The following is a 25,585-nucleotide window of genomic DNA, read 5'->3' on the forward strand; positions in this document are numbered from 1 at the left end:
TGAAGATAACCCTTGGACACAATTTCCAATGCCCAGGGATCCTGGACATCTCTTGCCCAAGCCTGGGCAAAGAGAGAGTCTGCCCCCTACTAGATCCGTTTCCGGATCGGGGGCTGCTCCTTCATGCTGTCTTAGAGGCAGCAGCAGGCTTCTTGGCCTGTTTCCCCTTGTTCCAAGCCTGGTTAGGTCTCCAGACCGGCTTAGACTGGGCAAAAATTCCCTCTCGTTTTGTGTTAGAGGATGTTGAAGCTGCGCCACTCTTGAAGTTTCGAAAGGGCCGAAAACTAGACTGTTTGGTCCTTAAATTTGTTGGACCTGTCTTGAGGAAGGGCGTGACCTTTTCCTCCAGTGATGTCAGAAATTATCTCCTTCAGTCCAGGCCCGAATAGGATCTGTCCTTTTAAGGGAATGTTTAGAAGTTTAAACTTTGAAGTCACGTCAGCTGACCAGGATTTAAGCCATAGCGCCATACGCGCCTGAATAGCAAAACCTGAATTTTTAGCCGTTAGCTTGGTTAAATGAACAACGGCGTCAGAAACAAATGAATTGGCTAGCTTAAGGGCCCTAAGCTTGTCAATATCTTCCAACGGGGTTTCAACCTGTAGAGCCTCCTCTAGGGACTCAAACCAGAAAGCTGGGGCAATGCATGCAAGAGGCTGGAGAATAAAACCTTGTTGAATAAAAATTCTTAAGGTAACCCTCTAATTTTTTATCCATTGGATCTAGAAAAGCACAACTGTCCTCAACAGGGATAGTGGTACGCTTAGCTAGAGTACAAACTGCTCCCTCCACCTTAGGGACCGTCTGCCATAAGTCCCGTGTAGCGGCGTCTATAGGAAACATCTTTTTAAAAACAGGAGAGGGAGAGAACGGTACACCTGGTCTATCCCATTCCTTAGTAATAATTTCAGAAAACCTTTTAGGGATTGGAAAAACATCAGTGTAAGTAGGTACTGCATAGTATTTATCCAATCTACATAATTTCTCTGGGACTACAATAGTGTCAGTCGTCCAGAGTTGCTAAAACCTCCCTGAGCAATACGCAGAGGTGTTCAAGCATAAATTTAAATGTAGACATATCAGAATCAGATTGAAGTATCTTCCCTGAATCAGAAAAATCACCCACAAATTGAAGCTCCCCTGCTTCAGCTTCATTATATTGTGAGGGTGTATCAGAGATAGCTACTAAAGCATCAGAGAGCTCTGCATTTATTCTAGTCCCAGAGCTGTCTCGCTTTCCTTGCAATCCTGGCAGTTTAGATAATACCTCTGTAAGGGTATGATTCATAACTGCCGCCATGTCTTGCAAAGTATACGCAATGGGCACGCTAGATGTACTTGGCGTCCCCTGAGCGGGGTTTATAGGATCTGACACGTGGGGAGTTAGACGGCATAACTTCGTCCTTGTCAATTTCTTCTGGTGATACATTTTTTAACGCCAGAATATGGTCTTTGTAATCTATAGTAAAATCAGTGCATTTGGTACACATTCTAAGAGGGGGTTCCACAATGGCTTCTAAACATAATGAACAATGAGTTTCCTCTATGTCAGATATGTTTAGACTAGTAATGAGACCAGCAAGCTTGGAAAACACTTTAATAACTGAACAAGCAAAAAATAAAAACGGTACTGTGCCTTTAAGAGAACAATCACAGAAACTGCAAAACAGTGAAAAATGCAGTAAATCTTACGAACTTTTTACAGTGTATATAATAGGCTGAGAGAGCATTGCATCCATTTGCAAATGGATGATTAACCCCTTAGTTTCAAAACCGGATTAAAAAAACTGAATTTATGCTTACCTGATAAATTACTTTCTCCAACGGTGTGTCCGGTCCACGGCGTCATCCATTACTTGTGGGATATTCTCCTCCCCTACAGGGAAAGGCAAGGAGAGCACACAGCAGAGCTGTCCATATAGCTCCCCCTCTAGCTCCGCCCCCCAGTCATTCGACCGACGGATAGGAGAAAAAGGAGAAACTATAGGGTGCCGTGGTGACTGTAATGTATAAAGACAAAAAAAATTTCAACCTGATTAGGAAAACCAGGGCGGGCCGTGGACCGGACACACCGTTGGAGAAAGTAATTTATCAGGTAAGCATAAATTCTGTTTTCTCCAACATTGGTGTGTCCGGTCCACGGCGTCATCCATTACTTGTGGGAACCAATACCAAAGCTTTAGGACACGGATGAAGCAAATCAGGTTACCTAAATGGAAGGCACCACGGCTTGCAAAACCTTTCTCCCAAAAATAGCCTCCGAAGAAGCATAAGTATCAAATTTGTAGAATTTGGCAAAAGTGTGCAGAGAATACCAAGTCGCTGCCTTACATATCTGATCAACAGAAGCCTCGTTCTTGTAGGCCCATGTGGAAGCCACAGCCCTAGTAGAGTGAGCTGTGATTCGGTCAGGAGGCTGTCGTCCGGCAGTCTCATAGGCCAATCGGATAATGCTTTTTAGCCAGAGAGGTAGCAGTAGCTTTTTGATCTCTCCTCTTACCAGAGTAAACGACAAACAAAGATGAGGTTTGTCTAAAATCTTTTGTTGCTTCTAAATAGAACTTTAAAGCACGAACAACATCTAAATTGTGTAATAAACGTTCCTTCTTTGAAACTGGTTTCGGACACAGAGAAGGAACAACTATTTCCTGGTTAATATTCTTGTTGGAAACAACTTTTGGAAGAAAACCAGGCTTAGTACGCAAAACAACCTTATCTGAATGGAAAACCAGATAGGGTGGATTACACTGCAAAGCAGATAATTCAGAAACTCTTCTAGCAGAAGAAATAGCACCCAAAAACAGTACTTTCCAAGATAATAACTTAATATTTATGGAATGTAAAGGTTCAAACGGAACCCCTTGAAGAACTGAAAGAACTAAATTTAGACTCCAAGGAGGAGTCATGGTTCTGTAAACAGGCTTGATTCTAACCAAAGCCTGAACAAAAGCTTGTACATCTGGCACAGCTGCCAGTCGTTTGTGTAACAAGACAGATAAAGCATAAATCTGTCCCTTTAGAGAACTAGCGGACAACCCTTTATCCAAACCTTCTTGGAGAAAGGAGAGAATCCTTGGAATTTTTATTTTACTCCAGGAGAATCCCTTGGATTCACACCAACAGACATATTTACGCCATATTTTATGGTAAATCTTTCTAGTCACAGGTTTTCTGGCTTGGACCAGAGTATCTATCACAGAACTCGAAAACCCACGTTTGGATAAAATCAAGCGTTCAATTTCCAAGCAGTCAGCTGCAGAGAAACTAGATTTGGATGTTCGAATGGACCTTGTACTAGAAGATCCTGTCTCAAAGGTAGCTTCCATGGTGGAGCCGATGACATATTCACCAGGTCTGCATACCAAGTCCTGCGTGGCCACGCAGGAGCTATCAGAATCACTGAGGCCTTTTCCTGTTTGATCCTGGCTATGAGCCTGGGAAGGAGAGGAAACGGTGGAAACACATACGCTAGGTTGAACGACCAAGGCGCCACTAATGCATCCACTAGAATCGCCTTGGGATCCCTGGATCTGGACCCGTAACAAGGAATCTTGAAGTTCTGACGGGACGCCATTAGATCCATGTCTGGAATGCCCCATAATTGGGTTAACTGAGCAAAGACCTCCGGGTGGAGTTCCCACTCCCCCGGATGGAAAGTCTGACGACTCTAATAGTCCGCCTCCCAGTTGTCTACTCCTGGGATGTGAATAGCAGATAGATGGCAGGAGTGATTCTCTGCCCATTTGGATGATCTTGGTTACTTCCTTCATCGCTAGGGAACTCTTTGTTCCCCCCTGATGATTGATGTACGCAACAGTCGTTATGTTGTCCGACTGAAATCTTATGAACCTGGCTTTCGCTAGCTGAGGTCAAGCCAGGAGCGCATTGAATATTGCTCTTAGTTCCAAAATGTTTATCGGGAGAAGCGACTCTTCCAGAGACCATAGGCCCTGAGCTTTCAGGGAGTCCCAGACCGCGCCCCACCCCAAGAGGCTGGCGTCAGTCGTGACAATGACCCACTCCGGTCTGCGGAAACTCATTCCCTGAGACAGGTGATCCTGGGTCAACCACCAGAGAAGTGAGTCCCTGGTTACCTGGTCTACTTGAATTTGGGGAGACAAGTCTGTATAGTCCCCATTCCACTGATTGAGCATGCACAGCTGTAATGGTCTTAGATGAATTCGAGCAAAAGGAACCACGTCCATTGCTGCGACCATTAGTCCTATTACTTCCATGCACCGAGCTATGGAGGGTTGAGGAATAGAATGAAGAACTCGACAAGCGTTTAGAAGCTTTAACTTTCTGACTTCTGTCAGGAAGATCTTCATTTCCATAGAATCTATTATTGTTCCCAGAAACGGAACCCTTGTGGACGGTGACAGTGAACTCTTTTCTATGTTCACCTTCCACCCGTGAGATCTGAGAAAAGCCAACACAATGTCTGTGTGGGCCCTCGCTTTGGAAAGAGACGACGCTTGGATTAGGATGTCGTCTAGATAAGGTGCTACAGCGATGCCCCTCTGCCTTAGGACCGCTAGAAGGGACCCTAGCACCTTTGAGAAAATTCTGGGAGCGGTGGCTAAACCGAATGAAAGAGCCACGTGAAGGATGGAACTCTGAGGAAATTGTTTAATATCTTTAAATCCAGGATTGGCCTGAAAGTTCCCTCTTTTTTGGGAACCACAAACAGGTTTGAGTAAAAACCTAGACCTTGTTCCCCGGAGGGGACTGGGTTTATCACTCCCATCTTTGATAGGTCTCTTACACAATGTAAGAATGCCTGTTTCTTTATCTGGTCTGAAGATAAGTGAGACAGGTGGAATCTTCCCTTTGGAGGAAGTCCCTTGAGCCTGAGCGAAGAGAGATAGTCTGCCCCCTACCAGATCCGGTCCCGGATCGGGGGCTACCCCTTCATGCTGTCTTGGTAGCAGCAGCAGGTTTCTTGGTCTGTTTACCCTTGTTCCAGCCTTGCATGGGCTTCCAAGCGGGTTTGGGCTGGGCCGCGTTACCTTCTTGTCTAGCGGCAGTGGAGTTATTAGCCGGTCCGTTCCTGAAATTGTGAAAGGAACGAAAATTAGACTTGTTCTTAGCCTTAAAAGGCCTATCCTGTGGGAGGGCATGACCCTTACCCCCAGTGATGTCTGAAATAACTTCCTTCAATTCCGGCCCAAAAAGGGTCTTACCCTTGAAAGGAATATTAAGTAACTTAGTCTTGGACGACACATCTGCCGACCAGGATTTTAGCCAAAGCGCCCTCCGCGCTACTATAGCAAAACCCGAGTTTTTCGCCGCCAATTTCGTTATTTGAAAAGCGGCATCCAATATAAAGGAATTAGCTAACTTTAATGCGTGAATTCTGTCCATGACTTCTTCATAGGAAGTCTTTCTGGAGCGACCTTTCTAGTTCCTCGAACCAAAAGGACGCCGCTGAAGTGACAGTAACAACACACGTAGCTGGTTGAAGGCTGAACCCTTGTTGAACAAAAATCTTTTTAAGCAATCCTTCCAATTTTTATCCATAGGATCTTTGAAAGCGCAGCTGTCCTCTATAGGAATAGTTGTTCGCTTCGCTAGTGTTGAAACAGCTCCCTCAACCTTCGGGACCGTCTGCCATGCGTCCCTTCTAGGGTCTACTATGGGAAACATTTTCTTAAATATAGGAGGTGGGGCAAAGGGTACACCTGGCTTCTCCCACTCCTTATCCACTATGCTCGCTACCCTCTTGGGTATTGGAAAAGCGTCTTAGTGCACTGGGACCTCTAAAAATTTGTCCAATTTGCACAACTTCTCTGGTACTACTACAGAATCACAGTCATCCAGAGTAGCTAATACCTCCTTAAGCAAAGCGCGGAGATGTTCTAGCTTAAATTTAAATGCTACTATATCAGGTTCTGCCTGTTGAGAAGTTTTTCCTGAGTCTGAAATTTCACCCTCAGACAGCCCTTCCCTCACAGCCAATTCCGATTGATGTGAGGGTAAAATAGATAAGGCATCGTCAGCGTCTGATTGTTCATCCTTTTTTATCTGTATTTAAAACTGAACAATCACGCTTTCTCTGAAATGCTGGCAGTTTGGATAAAAGATTTGCTATAGAATTATCCACTACTGCTGTTAATTGTTGCATAGAAATAAGCACTGGCGCGCTAGGTGTCGCCTGCGCGGGCAAAGCTGGTGTAGACACAGGAGAGGATGTAGAATTATCCTCACTACCTTCATTAGATAAATTATCTTGGGCAACATTATGAAATGTAACAGAGCTGTCCTTATTTTGTTTGGACGCTATGGCACAATTATCACAAACACTCAAAGGGGGAACACATTTGTCTCTACACACAGAACATAGGTTATCTGATGGCATAGACATGTTAAACAGATTTAGGCAGGCAAACAATGCAATAAAAACGATTTTAAACAAAAACGTTACTGTCTCTTTAAATAATAAAATTACACACTTTATTTCTGAATGTTCAAAAAACTATGAAGGCAATATCCGATTTTTATGAAATTTGGACCCCAGTGTCTTAATGCTTAGAAAATATTGCACAGCAAATATGGAGACTCTAGCTCTTAAAACAAGCAAACCAGAGCTAATTGTTGGATTTAACCGTTTTTATACACTACAATCCCTGCTACAGTATTGCTGCAGCATTTTACCTTCCTTAGGGGTCAATCATCCACAGAAATAAGTCTTCTGGAGTCACTTTCTGAGTCACAGGACCCTCTCACATGAAAACTGCATGCACTGCCTTGAAATCAAATGCACAGCTGAAGCACCAAAATGAGGCTTCCTCCCTCAGCACACTAGAGTGAAGGGGCCTTCCTGACTAGATTTAGGTGTCTAAAACATGCCAGATCAATAAAAAACGTTCCCAAGTGTATATGAGCTTATAAAACAGTTCAAATGCCATGATATTGTAATTAAAACCAATCGATTTTGCCCCTAACAGTGTCTACCAGCATAAAAATCAAAAAGGGGAAGCCTGTTATCTTTTTTGCTGAGGTGAAAGAAAAATGGCTTACCATTTTCCCTGAGGGGAAAAATGACTCATCTAGCATTAGCCTGTGTTGTTAGGAGACTAGTCATACCTGAAGCAGATGAGTCTACAAACTGTTACCCCCAACTGAAGTTCTCTGGTTTCAACAGTCCTGCGTGGTAACAGCAATGGATTCTAGTTACTTGTGCTAAAATCATATTCCTCTTAACAGAAATCTTCATCACTTTTCTGTTGTAGAGTAAATAGTACAAGCCAGCACTATTTTAAAATAACAAACTCTTGATAGAAGATATAAAAAACTACAACACCACAAACTCCTCACCATCCCCGAGGAGATGCTACTTGTTCAGAGCGGCAAGGAGAATGACTGGGGGGCGGAGCTAGAGGGGGAGCTATATGGACAGCTCTGCTGTGTGCTCTCCTTGCCTTTCCCTGTAGGGGAGGAGAATATCCCACAAGTAATGGATGACGCCGTGGACCGGACACACCAATGTTGGAGAAAACGATAAACGTTTTTAAACAGTCACAACAAACTGCCACAGCTCTACTGTGGCCCTACCTGCCCATACGACTTTGGAAGGCACAAAAACCCCTTAGAGATCCTATATGTTCAGGGGACTCCTTCAGGGAAGCTGGATGTCTCAAGCTGCAAAAACTAATGGAAAATAGGTCCCTCCCAACCTGTACTCAGTGAGAGGGCCTTAAAAAACTATCCCTAGGCAAAATCTAGTCAGTCATGTGGAAAAACTGGGCCCCAGAATAAAGTTTTATCACCAATATGAAATAAATGTTTATACACCTCAAGCAAACGTTATATCTATTCAGTAATGTGATTAAATAATACAATTACCCTTTACAGCAAGCATGATACCAGTCGTTATTAAATCACTGTAATCAGGCTCACCTTAAATAAATCCGGTATTGTCAGCATTTTCTAGCTTATCTTTTCTCTAGAAAAATTTAAAAAACTGCACATACCTCAGAGCAGGAGACCCTGCACGCTATTCCCCCAGCTGAAGTTACCCATCTCTTCAGTTATGTGTGAGAACAGCAATGGATCTTAGTTACAAAGTGCTACAACTCCAGTACCATTTGAAAAGAACAAACTTTTGATTGAAGATAAACTACATTAATGCACCACATCTCTCTAGCTGCTTCCCTTGTCGAGAGCTGCAAGAGAATGACTGGGAGGTGGCAGTTAGGGGAGGAGCTATATAGACAGCTCTGCTGTGGGTGATCCTCTTGCAGCTTCCTGTTGGGAAGGAGAATATCCCACAAATAATGGATGAATCCGTGGACTGGATACACCTTACAAAAGAAAGAAACATTTTGTAGGGTCTCTTGGTCCATCTTTACCTCAGAATTGAACAAATAAGAAATACTTAAGTTTTAAATTTAAAGGGACAGTACTGTTTCTTGCATCTATTTTAGATTCAAAATATAACTGCTTTATTTTTTTTAATGCAAAAAAAATAATTTGTTTTTCTTGAGCAACCCAGAAAGCCTCTACACCTCAGCTCTGCCTACCTGCCCTACTGGATACCAGAGACAACATTGCTAGATGAATTCCAGAGCAGCTGTAACCGATGCCCGGCAACCGTAGTGCTCAAAACTGCAAGGCCGCAACAAGAATCTCTCCCCTCCTGTACACAGGAAGCAATAAAGAAAAGGCACGCAACAGAAACCTTGCTGCCTCAGCTAGACCTGCCCATCGTGGGCATATCAAAACTAACCTCCCGGCCGGCATAGTTTTACTCTGAAGTAAAGCCGCCGGGAGCAAGTGAAAACGCAACATCTAGACTGGAACATACCAACTGAGCCTATTGTCTCCTCTCATCCCCAGTGCCTGCAAACACTGCCTTATATTATCCCCTTAACCCAATAGGAGCAATGTATCTGGTGTCCCATCGAAGTGAAGTGTTAAAGTGCCATATTTTTCCTTATACCGTTCAGAAAGATAAAATTAGCACTTGCCTCAATGTAATCTGCCTGGCAGCAGGGCAGCTCACTAGGTTTGAGAGGCATTCTCCCTCACATGGACCTGTGGAAAAAAGGCAACGACTGAGTAATCTTACTCATTGCTGCCCTATCTTGAAAGCCTAACTACTTGGGGAGGTGCAGTGAGGATTATACCACACAAGTTCCCATTGCTTAAAAGCCCCAACTGCTCTACTGAAGAGACTGACATGGGCTAAGGCTAAACCCAAGAAAAAGCAGAACAAACTTGCACTGCTGGAAAATAAAATCTTGATTGAAGAATCTTCTTCCAGACACCTAAACTTTACCACCTCCTTGCTCTTAACATAGGCAAAGAGAATGACTAGGGTTGAAGGGAAAGGTGGGGGGTGATATTTAACAGCTTTGCTGTGGTGCTCTTTACCTCCTCCTGCTGGCCAGGAGTGATATTCCCAATAGTAATTAGAGATGATCAATGGACTTACTATCAAAAAAGGTTTCATCTATATTTGCTTGCATTTTCTGACCAATGTGAGGAATTTAGGAATAAGAGAAGCATCTCTTCCCACCTTTGTCTACTTTTTAGTTATCTTTAGGTTGAACCAGAACTACAACCCACAGTACATCTCTAGTAACAAAAAGAATATGACAAATAGATCATATTTACATTAACAAAATCAGATCTTTATTTTTAATCAGTAGATCAGCATTATCTAAATGGCAAGAGGAAACAAAAACAGATCATATCACAGCTTTGGTCAAAGCATGCTAGAAATTAAAGTGTACAAACACAGAAGCTACAATTCAGGCAAAGATGGTTCTGTATTTTCAGGTGTATGCTAGAAAACAAAACGAGCAATAGAACTAAAAACGTTCAAATAACAATGAAACAAGCTAAAACATTTTATGTACATCAGAAAGACGTTAAATTGGAATATATGCATAATGCAAACTGCAAAATAAAAAAAATTAAAAATCTAAAAACTATTAAAAATGGGGATTAACATTGTTTTGATAACATTTTAGTCATATTAAACGGCCACTGATGACCATATGAAATATTTATGACTATAATGCTTCAGCTGCTGCTTCTGCATCTTCTACGTCAGCATCTTCTACGTCAGCATCTTCAGTGTCTACATGCACATCACCCTCTGCACCAGTGTCCATATCAGCAGTCACATCAGGTTCCCGACTCTCAAAGGGATTTTCACCCTAAAGGGGTGAAACAAAGGGTTAATGTAGTTCTCAATATAGTGGTGTAAAGATCCTCTAAAAGTCTTAAACAATGTAAAAAGTATCTGAATGCAAGCTTTATTTTCAAGAAATCTAAAAATAGTTGTGAAACAATTACTCCCCCTTTAAATAAAGTTGATTTTATACTATGATGGTCATGCTTTGCAAATAGGGTGGAGTTCAACTAACAGCAGTAAAAAAGGAAATTTATACTTACATGATAAATTTATTTCTTTTACAATATGACGAGTCCACGGATTTCATCCTTAATTGTGGGATATCGCCTCCTGGTCAGCAGAGCTGCATATAAAGCTCCTCCCTTCCCTCCCACTCCAGTCATTCGACCGAAGTTAGGAAGAGAAAAGACAAGGTGCAGAGGTGACTGAAGTTTAACAAAAATAAAGACCTGTCTTAGAAAATGACAGGGTGGGCTGTGGACTCGCCATATCGTAAAATAAATCAGGTAAGCATAAATTTCTTTTACAAGATATGAGTCCACGGATTTCATCCTTACTTATGGGATACAATAGCAAAGCTATAGGACACGGATGAAAGGGAGGAACAAGACAGGAAACTAAACAGAAGGCACCACTGCTTGAAGAACCTTTCTCCCAAAAATAGCCTCGGACGAGGCAAAAGTATCAAATTTGTAAAATTTTGATAAAGTGTGAAGAGACGACCAAGTTGCAGCCTTGCAAATCTGTTCAACAGAAGCATCAATTTTAAATGCCCAAGAGGAAGCCACAGCCCTAATAGAATGAGCCGTAATTGCAAATATGTAATATGCAAAACGGATGATACTCTTCAGCCAAAAAGAAAGGGAGGTAGCCGTAGCTTTCTGGCCCCTACGTTTTCCAGAACAAATAATGAAGATGACTTACTAAATTCTTTAGTCGCCTGCAAGTAAAACTTCAGGGCACGGACCACGTCCAAGTTATGTAACAATATTTTTGTTGGAAACAACCTTAGGAAGAAAACCAGGTTTGGTATGTAACACTACCTTATCGGAATGAAAAATAAGGAGAATCGCATTGTAATGCCGAAAGCTCAGAAACTCTGCGAGCAGAAGAGCAACCAAAAATAAAAAACTTTCCAAGATAACAACTTAATATCTATGGAATGCATAGCTTCAATCAGAACCCCTTGAAAAACCTTAGGAACTAAATTCAAACTCCAATGAGGAGCAATAGGTCTAAACACAGGTCTGATCCTAGTCAGAGTCTGACAAAAAGATTGAACATCCGGAATATCTGCCAGACGTTTGTGTAGCAAAATAGATAAAGCAGAAAACAGAATTTATGTTTACCTGATAAATTACTTTCTCCAACGGTGTGTCCGGTCCACGGCGTCATCCTTACTTGTGGGATATTCTCTTCCCCAACAGGAAATGGCAAAGAGCCCAGCAAAGCTGGTCACATGATCCCTCCTAGGCTCCGCCTACCCCAGTCATTCGACCGACGTTAAGGAGGAATATTTGCATAGGAGAAACCATATGATACCGTGGTGACTGTAGTTAAAGAAAATAAATTATCAGACCTGATTAAAAAACCAGGGCGGGCCGTGGACCGGACACACCGTTGGAGAAAGTAATTTATCAGGTAAACATAAATTCTGTTTTCTCCAACATAGGTGTGTCCGGTCCACGGCGTCATCCTTACTTGTGGGAACCAATACCAAAGCTTTAGGACACGGATGATGGGAGGGAGCAAATCAGGTCACCTAGATGGAAGGCACCACGGCTTGCAAAACCTTTCTCCCAAAAATAGCCTCAGAAGAAGCAAAAGTATCAAACTTGTAAAATTTGGTAAAAGTGTGCAGTGAAGACCAAGTCGCTGCCCTACATATCTGATCAACAGAAGCCTCGTTCTTGAAGGCCCATGTGGAAGCCACAGCCCTAGTGGAATGAGCTGTGATTCTTTCGGGAGGCTGCCGTCCGGCAGTCTCGTAAGCCAATCTGATGATGCTTTTAATCCAAAAAGAGAGAGAGGTAGAAGTTGCTTTTTGACCTCTCCTTTTACCGGAACAAACAACAAACAAGGAAGATGTTTGTCTAAAATCCTTTGTAGCGTCTAAATAGAATTTTAGAGCGCGAACAACATCCAAATTGTGCAACAAACGTTCCTTCTTTGAAACTGGTTTCGGGCACAGAGAAGGTACGATAATCTCCTGGTTAATGTTTTTGTTAGAAACAACTTTTGGAAGAAAACCAGGTTTAGTACGTAAAACCACCTTATCTGCATGGAACACCAGATAAGGAGGAGAACACTGCAGAGCAGATAATTCTGAAACTCTTCTAGCAGAAGAAATTGCAACCAAAAACAAAACTTTCCAAGATAATAACTTAATATCAACGGAATGTAAGGGTTCAAACGGAACCCCCTGAAGAACTGAAAGAACTAAGTTGAGACTCCAAGGAGGAGTCAAAGGTTTGTAAACAGGCTTGATTCTAACCAGAGCCTGAACAAAGGCTTGAACATCTGGCACAGCTGCCAGCTTTTTGTGAAGTAACACAGACAAGGCAGAAATCTGTCCCTTCAGGGAACTTGCAGATAATCCTTTTTCCAATCCTTCTTGAAGGAAGGATAGAATCTTAGGAATCTTAACCTTGTCCCAAGGGAATCCTTTAGATTCACACCAACAGATATATTTTTTCCAAATTTTGTGGTAAATCTTTCTAGTTACAGGCTTTCTGGCCTGAACAAGAGTATCGATAACAGAATCTGAGAACCCTCGCTTCGATAAGATCAAGCGTTCAATCTCCAAGCAGTCAGCTGGAGTGAGACCAGATTCGGATGTTCGAACGGACCTTGAACAAGAAGGTCTCGTCTCAAAGGTAGCTTCCATGGTGGAGCCGATGACATATTCACCAGATCTGCATACCAAGTCCTGCGTGGCCACGCAGGAGCTATCAAGATCACCGACGCCCTCTCCTGATTGATCCTGGCTACCAGCCTGGGGATGAGAGGAAACGGCGGGAATACATAAGCTAGTTTGAAGGTCCAAGGTGCTACTAGTGCATCCACTAGAGCCGCCTTGGGATCCCTGGATCTGGACCCGTAGCAAGGAACTTTGCAGTTCTGACGAGAGGCCATCAGATCCATGTCTGGAATGCCCCACAGTTGAGTGATTTGGACAAAGATTTCCGGATGGAGTTCCCACTCCCCCGGATGCAATGTCTGACGACTCAGAAAATCCGCTTCCCAATTTTCCACTCCTGGGATGTGGATTGCAGACAGGTGGCAGGAGTGAGACTCCGCCCATTGAATGATTTTGGTCACTTCTTCCATCGCCAGGGAACTCCTTGTTCCCCCCTGATGGTTGATGTACGCAACAGTTGTCATGTTGTCTGATTGAAACCGTATGAACTTGGCCCTCGCTAGCTGAGGCCAAGCCTTGAGAGCATTGAATATCGCTCTCAGTTCCAGAATATTTATCGGTAGAAGAGATTCTTCCCGAGACCAAAGACCCTGAGCTTGCAGGGATCCCCAGACCGCGCCCCAGCCCATCAGACTGGCGTCGGTCGTGACAATGACCCACTCTGGTCTGCGGAAGGTCATCCCTAGTGACAGGTTGTCCAGGGACAGCCACCAACGGAGTGAGTCTCTGGTCCTCTGATTTACTTGTATCCTCGGAGACCAGTCTGTATAGTCCCCATTCCACTGACTGAGCATGCACAGTTGTAATGGTCTTAGATGAATGCGCGCAAAAGGAACTATGTCCATTGCCGCTACCATCAAACCTATCACTTCCATGCACTGCGCTATGGAAGGAAGAGGAACGGAATGAAGTATCCGACAAGAGTCTAGAAGTCTTGTTTTTCTGGCCTCTGTCAGAAAAATCCTCATTTCTAAGGAGTCTATTATTGTTCCCAAGAAGGGAACCCTTGTCGACGGAGATAGAGAACTCTTTTCCACGTTCACTTTCCATCCGTGAGATCTGAGAAAGGCCAGGACGATGTCCGTGTGAGCCTTTGCTTGAGGAAGGGACGACGCTTGAATCAGAATGTCGTCCAAGTAAGGTACTACAGCAATGCCCCTTGGTCTTAGCACAGCTAGAAGGGACCCTAGTACCTTTGTGAAAATCCTTGGAGCAGTGGCTAACCCGAAAGGAAGCGCCACGAACTGGTAATGCTTGTCCAGGAATGCGAACCTTAGGAACCGATGATGTTCCTTGTGGATAGGAATATGTAGATACGCATCCTTTAAATCCACCGTGGTCATGAATTGACCTTCCTGGATGGAAGGAAGAATTGTTCGAATGGTTTCCATCTTGAACGATGGAACCTTGAGAAACTTGTTTAAGATCTTGAGATCTAAGATTGGTCTGAACGTTCCCTCTTTTTTGGGAACTATGAACAGATTGGAGTAGAACCCCATCCCTTGTTCTCCTAATGGAACAGGATGAATCACTCCCATTGTTAACAGGTCTTCTACACAATGTAAGAATGCTTGTCTTTTTATGTGGTCTGAAGACAACTGAGACCTGTGGAACCTCCCCCTTGGGGGAAGCCCCTTGAATTCCAGAAGATAACCTTGGGAGACAATTTCTAGTGTCCAAGGATCCAGAACATCTCTTGCCCAAGCCTGAGCGAAGAGAGAGAGTCTGCCCCCCACCAGATCCGGTCCCGGATCGGGGGCCAACATTTCATGCTGTCTTGGTAGCAGTGGCAGGTTTCTTGGCCTGCTTTCCCTTGTTCCAGCCTTGCATTGGTCTCCAAGCTTGCTTGGCTTGAGAAGTATTACCCTCTTGCTTAGAGGACGTAGCACTTTGGGCTGGTCCGTTTCTACGAAAGGGACGAAAATTAGGTTTATTTTTGGCCTTGAAAGGCCGATCCTGAGGAAGGGCATGGCCCTTACCCCCAGGGATATCAGAGATAATCTCTTTCAAGTCAGGGCCAAACAGCGTTTTCCCCTTGAAAGGAATGTTAAGTAGCTTGTTCTTGGAAGACGCATCAGCTGACCAAGATTTCAACCAAAGCGCTCTGCGCGCCACAATAGCAAACCCAGAATTCTTAGCCGCTAACCTAGCCAATTGCAAAGTGGCGTCTAGGGTGAAAGAATTAGCCAATTTGAGAGCATTGATTCTGTCCATAATCTCCTCATAAGGAGGAGAATCACTATCGACCGCCTTTACCAGCTCATCGAACCAGAAACATGCGGCTGTAGCGACAGGGACAATGCATGAAATTGGTTGTAGAAGGTAACCCTGCTGAACAAACATCTTTTTAAGTAAACCTTCTAATTTTTTATCCATAGGATCTTTGAAAGCACAACTATCTTCTATGGGTATAGTGGTGCGTTTGTTTAAAGTGGAAACCGCTCCCTCGACCTTGGGGACTGTCTGCCATAAGTCCTTTCTGGGGTCGACCATAGGAAACAATTTTTTAAATATGGGGGGAGGGACGAAAGGAATACCGGGCCTTTCCCATTCTTTATTTACAATGTCCGCCACCCGCTTGGGTATAGGAAAAGCTTCTGGGAGCCCCGGGACCTCTAGGAACTTGTCCATTTTACATAGCTTCTCTGGGATGACCAAATTGTCACAGTCATCCAGAGTGGATAATACCTCCTTAAGCAGAGCGCGGAGATGTTCCAACTTAAATTTAAACGTAATCACATCAGGTTCAGCTTGTTGAGAAATGTTCCCTGAATCTGTAATTTCTCCCTCAGACAAAACCTCCCTGGCCCCATCAGACTGGTTTAGGGGCCCTTCAGAACCATTATTATCAGCGTCGTCATGCTCTTCAGTATCTAAAACAGAGCAGTCGCGCTTACGCTGATAAGAGTGCATTTTGGCTAAAATGTTTTTGACAGAATTATCCATTACAGCCGTTAATTGTTGCATAGTAAGGAGTATTGGCGCGCTAGATGTACTAGGGGCCTCCTGAGTGGGCAAGACTCGTGTAGACGAAGGAGGGAATGATGCAGTACCATGCTTACTCCCCTCACTTGAGGAATCATCTTGGGCATCATTGTCATTGTCACATAAATCACATTTATTTAAATGAGAAGGAACTCTGGCTTCCCCACATTCAGAACACAGTCTATCTGGTAGTTCAGACATGTTAAACAGGCATAAACTTGATAACAAAGTACAAAAAACGTTTTAAAATAAAACCGTTACTGTCACTTTAAATTTTAAACTGAACACACTTTATTACTGCAATTGCGAAAAAATATGAAGGAATTGTTTAAAATTCACCAAAATTTCACCACAGTGTCTTAAAGCCTTAAAAGTATTGCACACCAAATTTGGAAGCTTTAACCCTTAAAATAACGGAACCGGAGCCGTTTTTAACTTTAACCCCTTTACAGTCCCTGGTATCTGCTTTGCTGAGACCCAACCAAGCCCAAAGGGGAATACGATACCAAATGACGCCTTCAGAAAGTCTTTTCTATGTATCAGAGCTCCTCACACGTGCGACTGCATGTCATGCCTCTCAAAAACAAGTGCGCAACACCGGCGCGAAAATGAGGCTCTGCCTATGATTTGGGAAAGCCCCTAAAGAATAAGGTGTCTAAAAAAGTGCCTGCCGATATAATCTTATCAAAATACCCAGATTAAATGATTCCTCAAGGCTAAATATGTGTTAATAATGAATCGATTTAGCCCAGAAAAAGTCTACAGTCTTAATAAGCCCTTGTGAAGCCCTTATTTACTATCTTAATAAGCATGGCTTACCGGATCCCATAGGGAAAATGACAGCTTCCAGCATTACATCGTCTTGTTAGAATGTGTCATACCTCAAGCAGCAAGAGACTGCTCACTGTTCCCCCAACTGAAGTTAATTCCTCTCAACAGTCCTGTGTGGAACAGCCATGGATTTTAGTAACGGTTGCTAAAATCATTTTCCTCATACAAACAGAAATCTTCTCTTTTCTGTTTCTGAGTAAATAGTACATACCAGCACTATTTCAAAATAACAAACTCTTGATTGAATAATAAAAACTACAGTTAAACACTAAAAAACTCTAAGCCATCTCCGTGGAGATGTTGCCTGTACAACGGCAAAGAGAATGACTGGGGTAGGCGGAGCCTAGGAGGGATCATGTGACCAGCTTTGCTGGGCTCTTTGCCATTTCCTGTTGGGGAAGAGAATATCCCACAAGTAAGGATGACGCCGTGGACCGGACACACCTATGTTGGAGAAATCTGTCCCTTTAAGGAACTTGTTGATAACCCCTTCTCCAATCAGTCTTGGAGAAAGGACAAAAATCCTAATCTTACTCCATGAGTAGCCCTTGGATTCGCACCAATAAAAGATATTTACGCCATATCTTATGGTAAATCCTTTGAGTAACAGGCTTATGTGCCTGGATCAAGGACCGAATTAGAGAACCCTCGCTTAGATAAAATCAAGCGTTCAATCTCCAAGCAGTCAGCTGCAGAGAAGTTAGACTCCTGGGATGTAGATTGCCGACAGATGAGTGAGCTTCCGCCCACCAAATTATCTTGGATACTTCTGTCATTGTTAAGGAACTCCTTGTTCCTCCCAGATTAATGTAAGCCACAGTCGTGATGTTGGCCTCGTCCGACTGAAATCTGATGAATTTGGCCAACTGAGGCCAAGCCTGAATAGCATTGAATATTGCTGGGAAGTAGAGACTGACCGAGTCCACACACCCTGAGCCTTCAGGAAGTTCCAGACTGCAACCCATCCTATAAGGCTGGCGTCAGTTATCACTATCACCCAGGAGGGTCTGCGGAAACATGTCCCTTGGGACAGATGATCCGGCAACAACCACCAAAGAAGAGAGTCCTTGTCTCCAGATCCAGATCTATTTGACGAGACAAATTTGCATAATCTCCCTTCCATTGTCTGAGCATGCTCAGTTGTAGAGGTCTGAGATGAAAACGAGCAAACGGAATGATGTCCATTGCTGCCATCATCAATCCAATTGCCTCCATGCATTGAGCCACTGACGGCCAAGGATTGGACTCAAGGATTCGGCATGCATTCAGATCTTTAACTTTCTGACTTCCGTCAAAAAGATCTTCATGGATAGAGAGTCTAATAGAGTTCCCAGAAAGGGTACTCGTGTCTGAGGAACCAAAGAACTCATGTCCAAGTGTACCTTCCACCCGCGGGTCCCTAGGAAAGAAAGTATGATGTCTGTATGGGACTTTGCTAGTTGAAATGAGGACGCCTGGATCAGAATGTCGTCCAGATAAGATGCCTTGCGGTCGTAGAACCACCAATAAAGACCCCAGAACCTTAGTGGATAGGAACATGAAGATATGCATCCTTTAGATCCATGGTAGACATAAATTGACCCTCTTGGATCATTGGAAGAATGGTACAAATAGCTTCCATCTTAAAGGAAGAATTGAGAAACTAGTCTAGACTCTTGAGATCTAAGATAGGCCTGAAAGTTTTCCTCTTGTGGAAACCACAAACAGAATTGCATACGCCTGCCCCAGAATTGGAACGGGACAAATAACTCTCATGGAGGATAGGTCTTACACAGCATAAGAATGCCTCATAATATTCTACAGACAATTGAGAAAGAAGAAACCTTCCTCTGGAAGAATTTCTGAATTCCAGCTTGTATCCCTGAAAAACACCATCTCTAATACCCAGGGATCCAGCCATCTCATATCCAAGCCTGGGTTAAGAAAAGCAGTCTGCCCTTCATGCAGACTAGCCCTTGTTCCAAGATAGGTGTGGCCCCCAGGTAGATATGGCTCGCGAAGAAACACCTTCCTGTATAGAAGAGGAAGGTGGGTTTCACTTAAAACCTTGAAAGACACCAAAAATACTCCGATACTTCTGAATGGATCTTCTTATCATGAGGGAGGGAATGACCCTTACCTCCCCGTGATGTCAGAAATAATCTCCTGCAGGTCAGGCCCAAACAGGGTCCTCCCCTCGTAAGGAATAGCCAAAGGCTTAGAAATAGCCGACACATCCACAGACCAAAAGTTCAACCATAAGGCTCTGCGTGCTAAAAAGGAAATGAACTCTTAATTTCCACCACATTGGTATACTGCAGAAAAATGTCCGTAACAAAAGAATTAGTCAATCTAAGCTTTAATTCCATCTGTTTTCTGTCACCAGAGGGGATTTACCAGAAAATAAAGATTAGCACTTACCTTTAGAAGGCTGTCCGGCAGCAAGGCATCTCACCCGGCTTGTGACGTTCTCTTCTCCCCTCCCCTTCACATTGGCTTGTGGAACAAAAAAGTACTGAGCATTTTCTTCCCTCAGACTTTGCACAAACAGGGTAGCATACAATCTATGGGAGGCGCAGTGAGAATAAAGTCCCACAAGTTCCCATGGCTTGAAAGCCACCAAATTCTTCTTATGTTATTGAAGAGACTGATTTGGTATAGGCTACACCCCAGATCAAAATACACTGTGGTATTACATAAAAAATAATAAACACTTGAAGAATCTATAACTAACACCTCATCTGCCTCTTACTATCACTAACACAGGCAAAGAGAATGACTGGGGTGGGAGGGAAGGGAGGAGAGGAGAATATATATATATATATATATATATATATATATATATATATATATATATATATATATATATATATATATATATATATATATATATATATATATATATATATATATATATATATATATATATATATATATATATATATATATATATACACAGTGAGGCCCCGGTTTACGCACGACTCGGTATACGAAATTTCGGTTTACGAAATCGAAATTTGAAGAAAATTTGACTCTGTTTACGAATTTTTTTCGCAATACGAAACAAAATGCCGGTCAAAATGCCGGTTTGCCCCCCTCGGTTTACGAATATTTTTCGCAATACGAAACCAGTGGCCCCTGTGCCCCCTGCATACTCAAGTATGATTGAATTAATGAAGTTTGGGTACCAGTGTAGAGGTGTTGGAGAGGTTTTGGAGCCATTTTGCAGCAAGTTGTTGAGCCTTTTGAGCCATTTGCAGCAAGTTAAGCCTTTTGGAGCCATTTGCAGCAAGTTGTGGAGCCTTTTGGAGACATTGGAGCCATTTGCAGCAAGTTGTTAAGCCTTTTGGAGCCTTTTTTGGACACTTTACTTGAATTTTTTCGGACCTCCGGAACGCATTAATTGATTTTCAATGCATTCCTATGGGAAACCGTGTTTCGGTTTACGAATTTTTCGTAGTACGAAACGACCCGGAGAACGAATTAAATTCGTAAACCGAGGCCTCACTGTGTATGTATGTATATATATATATATATATATATATATATATATATATATATATATATATATATATATATATATATATATATATATATATATATATATATATATATATATATATATATATATATATATATATATATATATATACACACACACACATACAGCTCGGCTGTGGTGTTCTTTGCCTCCTCCTGCTGACCAGGAGATATCCCATAACGATGAAATCCGTGGACTCGTCATATCTTGTAAAAGAAATGTTAATTTGTTTTCCTTTGTCAATACCAAAGTAGGTAGGTCTGAAGCAGGAATGCACTGCGGAGACATAGCCAGTGATTGATATTCCTCTTGTCAAAGGCTCACCGGATGTGTTCAGCTAGGTCATAGTAATGTATTGCTGCTGCCAAGCTAACTTTTCAACAAAGGAAGCAAATTGGAAATTAAGTTTGAATCATGAAAATGTCAGTTTGTTGTAACAAAAAACCCTGATGAATAAATAACTTCTTTAGAAGACCCTACATTTTATTTATCCATAGGGTCTTTGAAAGCACAACTGTCCTCAACAGGAATAGTAGTACGCTTAGCCAGGGTAGATATAGCTCCCTCCACCTTAGGGACCGTTTGCCAAATGTCCCGACAGTGTCAGCTATGGGATACATTTTCTTAAAGTTAGAACAGGATACCCGGTCTTTCCCATTCCCGTATAATTTCCGAAATTCTCTTAGGAACCAGAAAAACAGAGTAAGCAGGCACTTCTAAATATTTGTCCATCTTACACAATTTCTCTGGTGGAACCACAATAGAGTCAGTCATCCAGAGTCGCTAAAACCTCCCGAAGTATAAGGCGGAGGTGTTCAAGCTTAAATCTAAATGACATTACGTCCGAGTCCGTCTGAGGTAACGCACCTCCAGAGTCGGAAAGTTCCCCCTCAGACAGAAGTTCCCTGACCCCCAATTCTGATCCCTGTGAGGGTACATCTGAAATAGCGATCAAAGCATCAGAAGTTGCAGGGATCAGAGAGGCCTCTGTCCTGCTGCGTTTGCCCTGCAATACTGGCAACTTAGACAAAACCTCTGTAAGGGTAGATTACATAACTGCAGCCATATCCTGCAGTGTAAATGAAGTGGACACGTTTGAAGAACCCGGCATCGCTTGGGTGGGCGTTAAAGGTTGTGACGCTTGGGGAGAAAGCAGCGGCATACCCCGATTCTCCTCAGACTGAGAAGCATCCTTAGACACACTTTCCTTAAAGAAAATCTGCTCTTTACATTGTAAGGCCCTTTCAGTACATGAAGGACAAAAAAGTAAGAGGGGATTCCACAATGGCATCTAAACACATAGAACAAGAATTTTCCTCAAGTTCAGACATGTTAAACAGAGTAGCAATAAGTCGTTTTTTACTTGATATATTGAGCTCTTAAGTCAAATTACATAGACAAAAAAATTCGAACTAAAACGTGTATTGCGCCTTTAAAAAAGCGCAACAATTTTTCTGTCATCAGCAAAACAGGGTTTGCGGTAATAAAAAAAAATGCCCTTGTGTCCAAATAGACTTTACAATATTGCACTGCTTGTTTGGCAATGTTATTTATCAAATAATATCAACTTATGAAGTTTAACCAGTTTATCAACTTTATCAACACTGTAGGCCCCAGCACCTCGCCTACCTGCCCCCGGATCACACTGCTTCGGCTTAGATAGAGTTCTAAGTCCCTCTGTACCCCTGGAGTACAAAACAACTTAGGCCCTTACTAATGGGATAACGCCTCCTGTTTAGCAGGAAGTGGCAAAGAGCACCACAGCAGAGCTGTATATATAGCTCCTCTCTTCCCTCCCCCTCCAGTCATTCGACCGAAGTTAGGAAGAGAAAGGAAAAGCCAAAGGTGCAGAGGTGACTGAAGTTTAACAAAAATAAATACCTGTCTTAAATGACAGGGTGGGCCGTGGACTCGTCATATCGTAAAATAAATAAATCAGGTAAGCATACATTTCCTTTTACAAGATAGACCACGGATTTGTAAAATTTGGAAAAAGTGTGAAGAGACGACCAAGTTGCAGCCTTGCAAATCTGTTCAACAGAAGCATCGTTTTTAAATGCCCACGAGGAAGCCACAGCCCTAGTAGAATAAGCTGTAATTCTTTCAGGAGGCTGCTGTCCAGTCTCATATGCCAGACGGATGATACTCTTCAGCCAAAAAGGAGGTAGCCATAGCTTTCTGGCCCCTACCCTTTCCAGAAAAAAAAAAAATAATGAAGATTAATGAAATTCTATAGTAGCCTCAAGTAAAACTTCAGGGCACGAACCACGACCAAGTTAGGCAACAGACGCTCCTTCTTAGGATTACAACATAATGAAGGAACAACAATTTCCTGATTAATATTCTTATTCGAGGGGGAACTTCCGGGCAGCGGCCATGACAGGTCGCACAACACTACACTGCTCCAGCAATCTACTTATGGTTAATACATCAGTCCAGATGGCTCATTCCTACATTACAAACCTAAACCCTTGACTCAAAAAAGCTTCTAAAGCAGATGGACCAAAAAAACATGACGATAGAAGCAACTGAGAGCACCCGGAGACAATTTAAAGGTTGAGGCCTTCGACATACCCCCCGGTAGGACACATTTGGGCCCTGTCGTTACGCAGCACACAGTGCTGGATGCTAAGTACTCAGAGGGTACTAGCGCAATACACCTTGGAGGGAAGCAACATCTTTATTTACCAAATGGAGTTCAATTATGCTGCACTATATAACCAACTAAGGGATCTTCTAGAGGGACATTTCCTGCGTCTTGGGACTACACTAGATGCTATTCGTGACCATGACTACATCTCAGAACAGCGCCTCTGTACCGATGGCTTGGAAATAAACCGGTACGAGTCTATAGATAAAAGCAAGGAAGCAGTAATAGCAAGGCACCCTGTTTCCCTTACAAACAAGTGCCCTCCAAGCGGAACCTACGCAACTAGCCCAGAACGCAGAATGGAGACCGGCACAATAATCCTATTTCAACCTCTTCACCCTTTTTCTGTCCCGTACCCGGATCCCGGGACAGCTTTAGACTCTCACTTTCTGAAGGACCAAGAGGATCAGCAAGCCGACACTCAGAGTGCCAAGGCAATCTTGCAATTTAAGGGGCTGATGCTAAATGGTAAAAAGAGGGCTTTCCTGGTCACGCTCACTGTCCGCTCCAGATTCAACCTCGTGGGGGACATCGGAAGGCAGCCAATTCTATGGGCCCTTGACTGCCAAAGCTATTTGCATCTACCACATGAACTCTTGTACACTAAAACGGGTGTGGGCTAGATTCCATGAAACTTATGGATGGGGATGGAGAGTAGTACGTTTGTGCAATCCCCCATAAGGATAAAGTACTCATTCTATACGGACTAGACTTCACTTTCCAAGTGGTTTGGGTTGGTGAGTTGTGAATTCCCAAAGCTCCTTGTACGGACAGAACACCCAAGTCCTGCGATCTTTTCTGAATATGTTTCGGACTTTCTATGAGAAAAAACAGAATTTATGTTTACCTGATAAATTTCTTTCTCCAACGGTGTGTCCGGTCCACGGCGTCATCCTTACTTGTGGGATATTCTCTTCCCCAACAGGAAATGGCAAAGAGCCCAGCAAAGCTGGTCACATGATCCCTCCTAGGCTCCGCCTACCCCAGTCATTCGACCGACGTTAAGGAGGAATAATAGCATAGGAGAAACCATATGGTACCGTGGTGACTGTAGTTAAAGAAAATAAATTATCAGACCTGATTAAAAAACCAGGGCGGGCCGTGGACCGGACACACCGTTGGAGAAAGAAATTTATCAGGTAAACATAAATTCTGTTTTCTCCAACATAGGTGTGTCCGGTCCACGGCGTCATCCTTACTTGTGGGAACCAATACCAAAGCTTTAGGACACGGATGAAGGGAGGGAGCAAATCAGGTCACCTAAATGGAAGGCACCACGGCTTGCAAAACCTTTCTCCCAAAAATAGCCTCAGAAGAAGCAAAAGTATCAAACTTGTAAAATTTGGTAAAAGTGTGCAGTGAAGACCAAGTCGCTGCCCTACATATCTGATCAACAGAAGCCTCGTTCTTGAAGGCCCATGTGGAAGCCACAGCCCTAGTGGAATGAGCTGTGATTCTTTCGGGAGGCTGCCGTCCGGCAGTCTCGTAAGCCAATCTGATGATGCTTTTAATCCAAAAAGAGAGAGAGGTAGAAGTTGCTTTTTGACCTCTCCTTTTACCTGAATAAACAACAAACAAGGAAGATGTTTGTCTAAAATCCTTTGTAGCATCTAAATAGAATTTTAGAGCGCGAACAACATCCAAATTGTGTAACAAGCGTTCCTTCTTTGAAACTGGTTTCGGACACAGAGAAGGTACGATAATCTCCTGGTTAATGTTTTTGTTAGAAACAACTTTTGGAAGAAAACCAGGTTTAGTACGTAAAACCACCTTATCTGCATGGAACACCAGATAAGGAGGAGAACACTGCAGAGCAGATAATTCTGAAACTCTTCTAGCAGAAGAAATTGCAACTAAAAACAAAACTTTCCAAGATAATAACTTAATATCAACGGAATGTAAGGGTTCAAACGGAACCCCCTGAAGAACTGAAAGAACTAAATTGAGACTCCAAGGAGGAGTCAAAGGTTTGTAAACAGGCTTGATTCTAACCAAAGCCTGAACAAAGGCTTGAACCTCTGGCACAGCTGCCAGTTTTTTGTGAAGTAACACCGACAAGGCAGAAATCTGTCCCTTCAGGGAACTTGCCGATAATCCTTTTTCCAATCCTTCTTGAAGGAAGGATAGAATCCTAGGAATCTTAACCTTGTCCCAAGGGAATCCTTTAGATTCACACCAACAGATATATTTTTTCCAAATTTTGTGGTAAATCTTTCTAGTTACAGGCTTTCTGGCCTGAACAAGAGTATCGATAACAGAATCTGAGAAACCTCGCTTCGATAAAATCAAGCGTTCAATCTCCAAGCAGTCAGCTGGAGTGAAACCAGATTCGGATGTTCGAACGGACCCTGAACAAGAAGGTCTCGTCTCAAAGGTAGCTTCCAAGGTGGAGCCGATGACATATTCACCAGATCTGCATACCAAGTCCTGCGTGGCCACGCAGGAGCTATCAAGATCACCGACGCCCTCTCCTGATTGATCCTGGCTACCAGCCTGGGGATGAGAGGGAACGGCGGGAACACATAAGCTAGTTTG

General features: G+C 43.0%; 1 protein-coding gene across 1 annotated transcript in view; it reads right to left on the reverse strand.

The window, feature by feature from the left end:
* Positions 1 to 9,613: 9,613 nt before the first annotated feature.
* LOC128641391 (DBIRD complex subunit ZNF326) overlaps positions 9,614 to 25,585 on the reverse strand; it is a 62,036-nt gene continuing 46,064 nt past the window's right edge. The window contains exon 10 of the mRNA XM_053694017.1: positions 9,614 to 10,166. Coding sequence (XP_053549992.1) covers positions 10,020 to 10,166 — 147 coding nt within the window. The 3' untranslated portion in view covers positions 9,614 to 10,019. The remainder of the gene's footprint in view (positions 10,167 to 25,585) is intronic.

Source organism: Bombina bombina, chromosome 10 (genome assembly GCF_027579735.1).
Source record: "Bombina bombina isolate aBomBom1 chromosome 10, aBomBom1.pri, whole genome shotgun sequence".
NCBI lineage: Eukaryota > Metazoa > Chordata > Amphibia > Anura > Bombinatoridae > Bombina > Bombina bombina.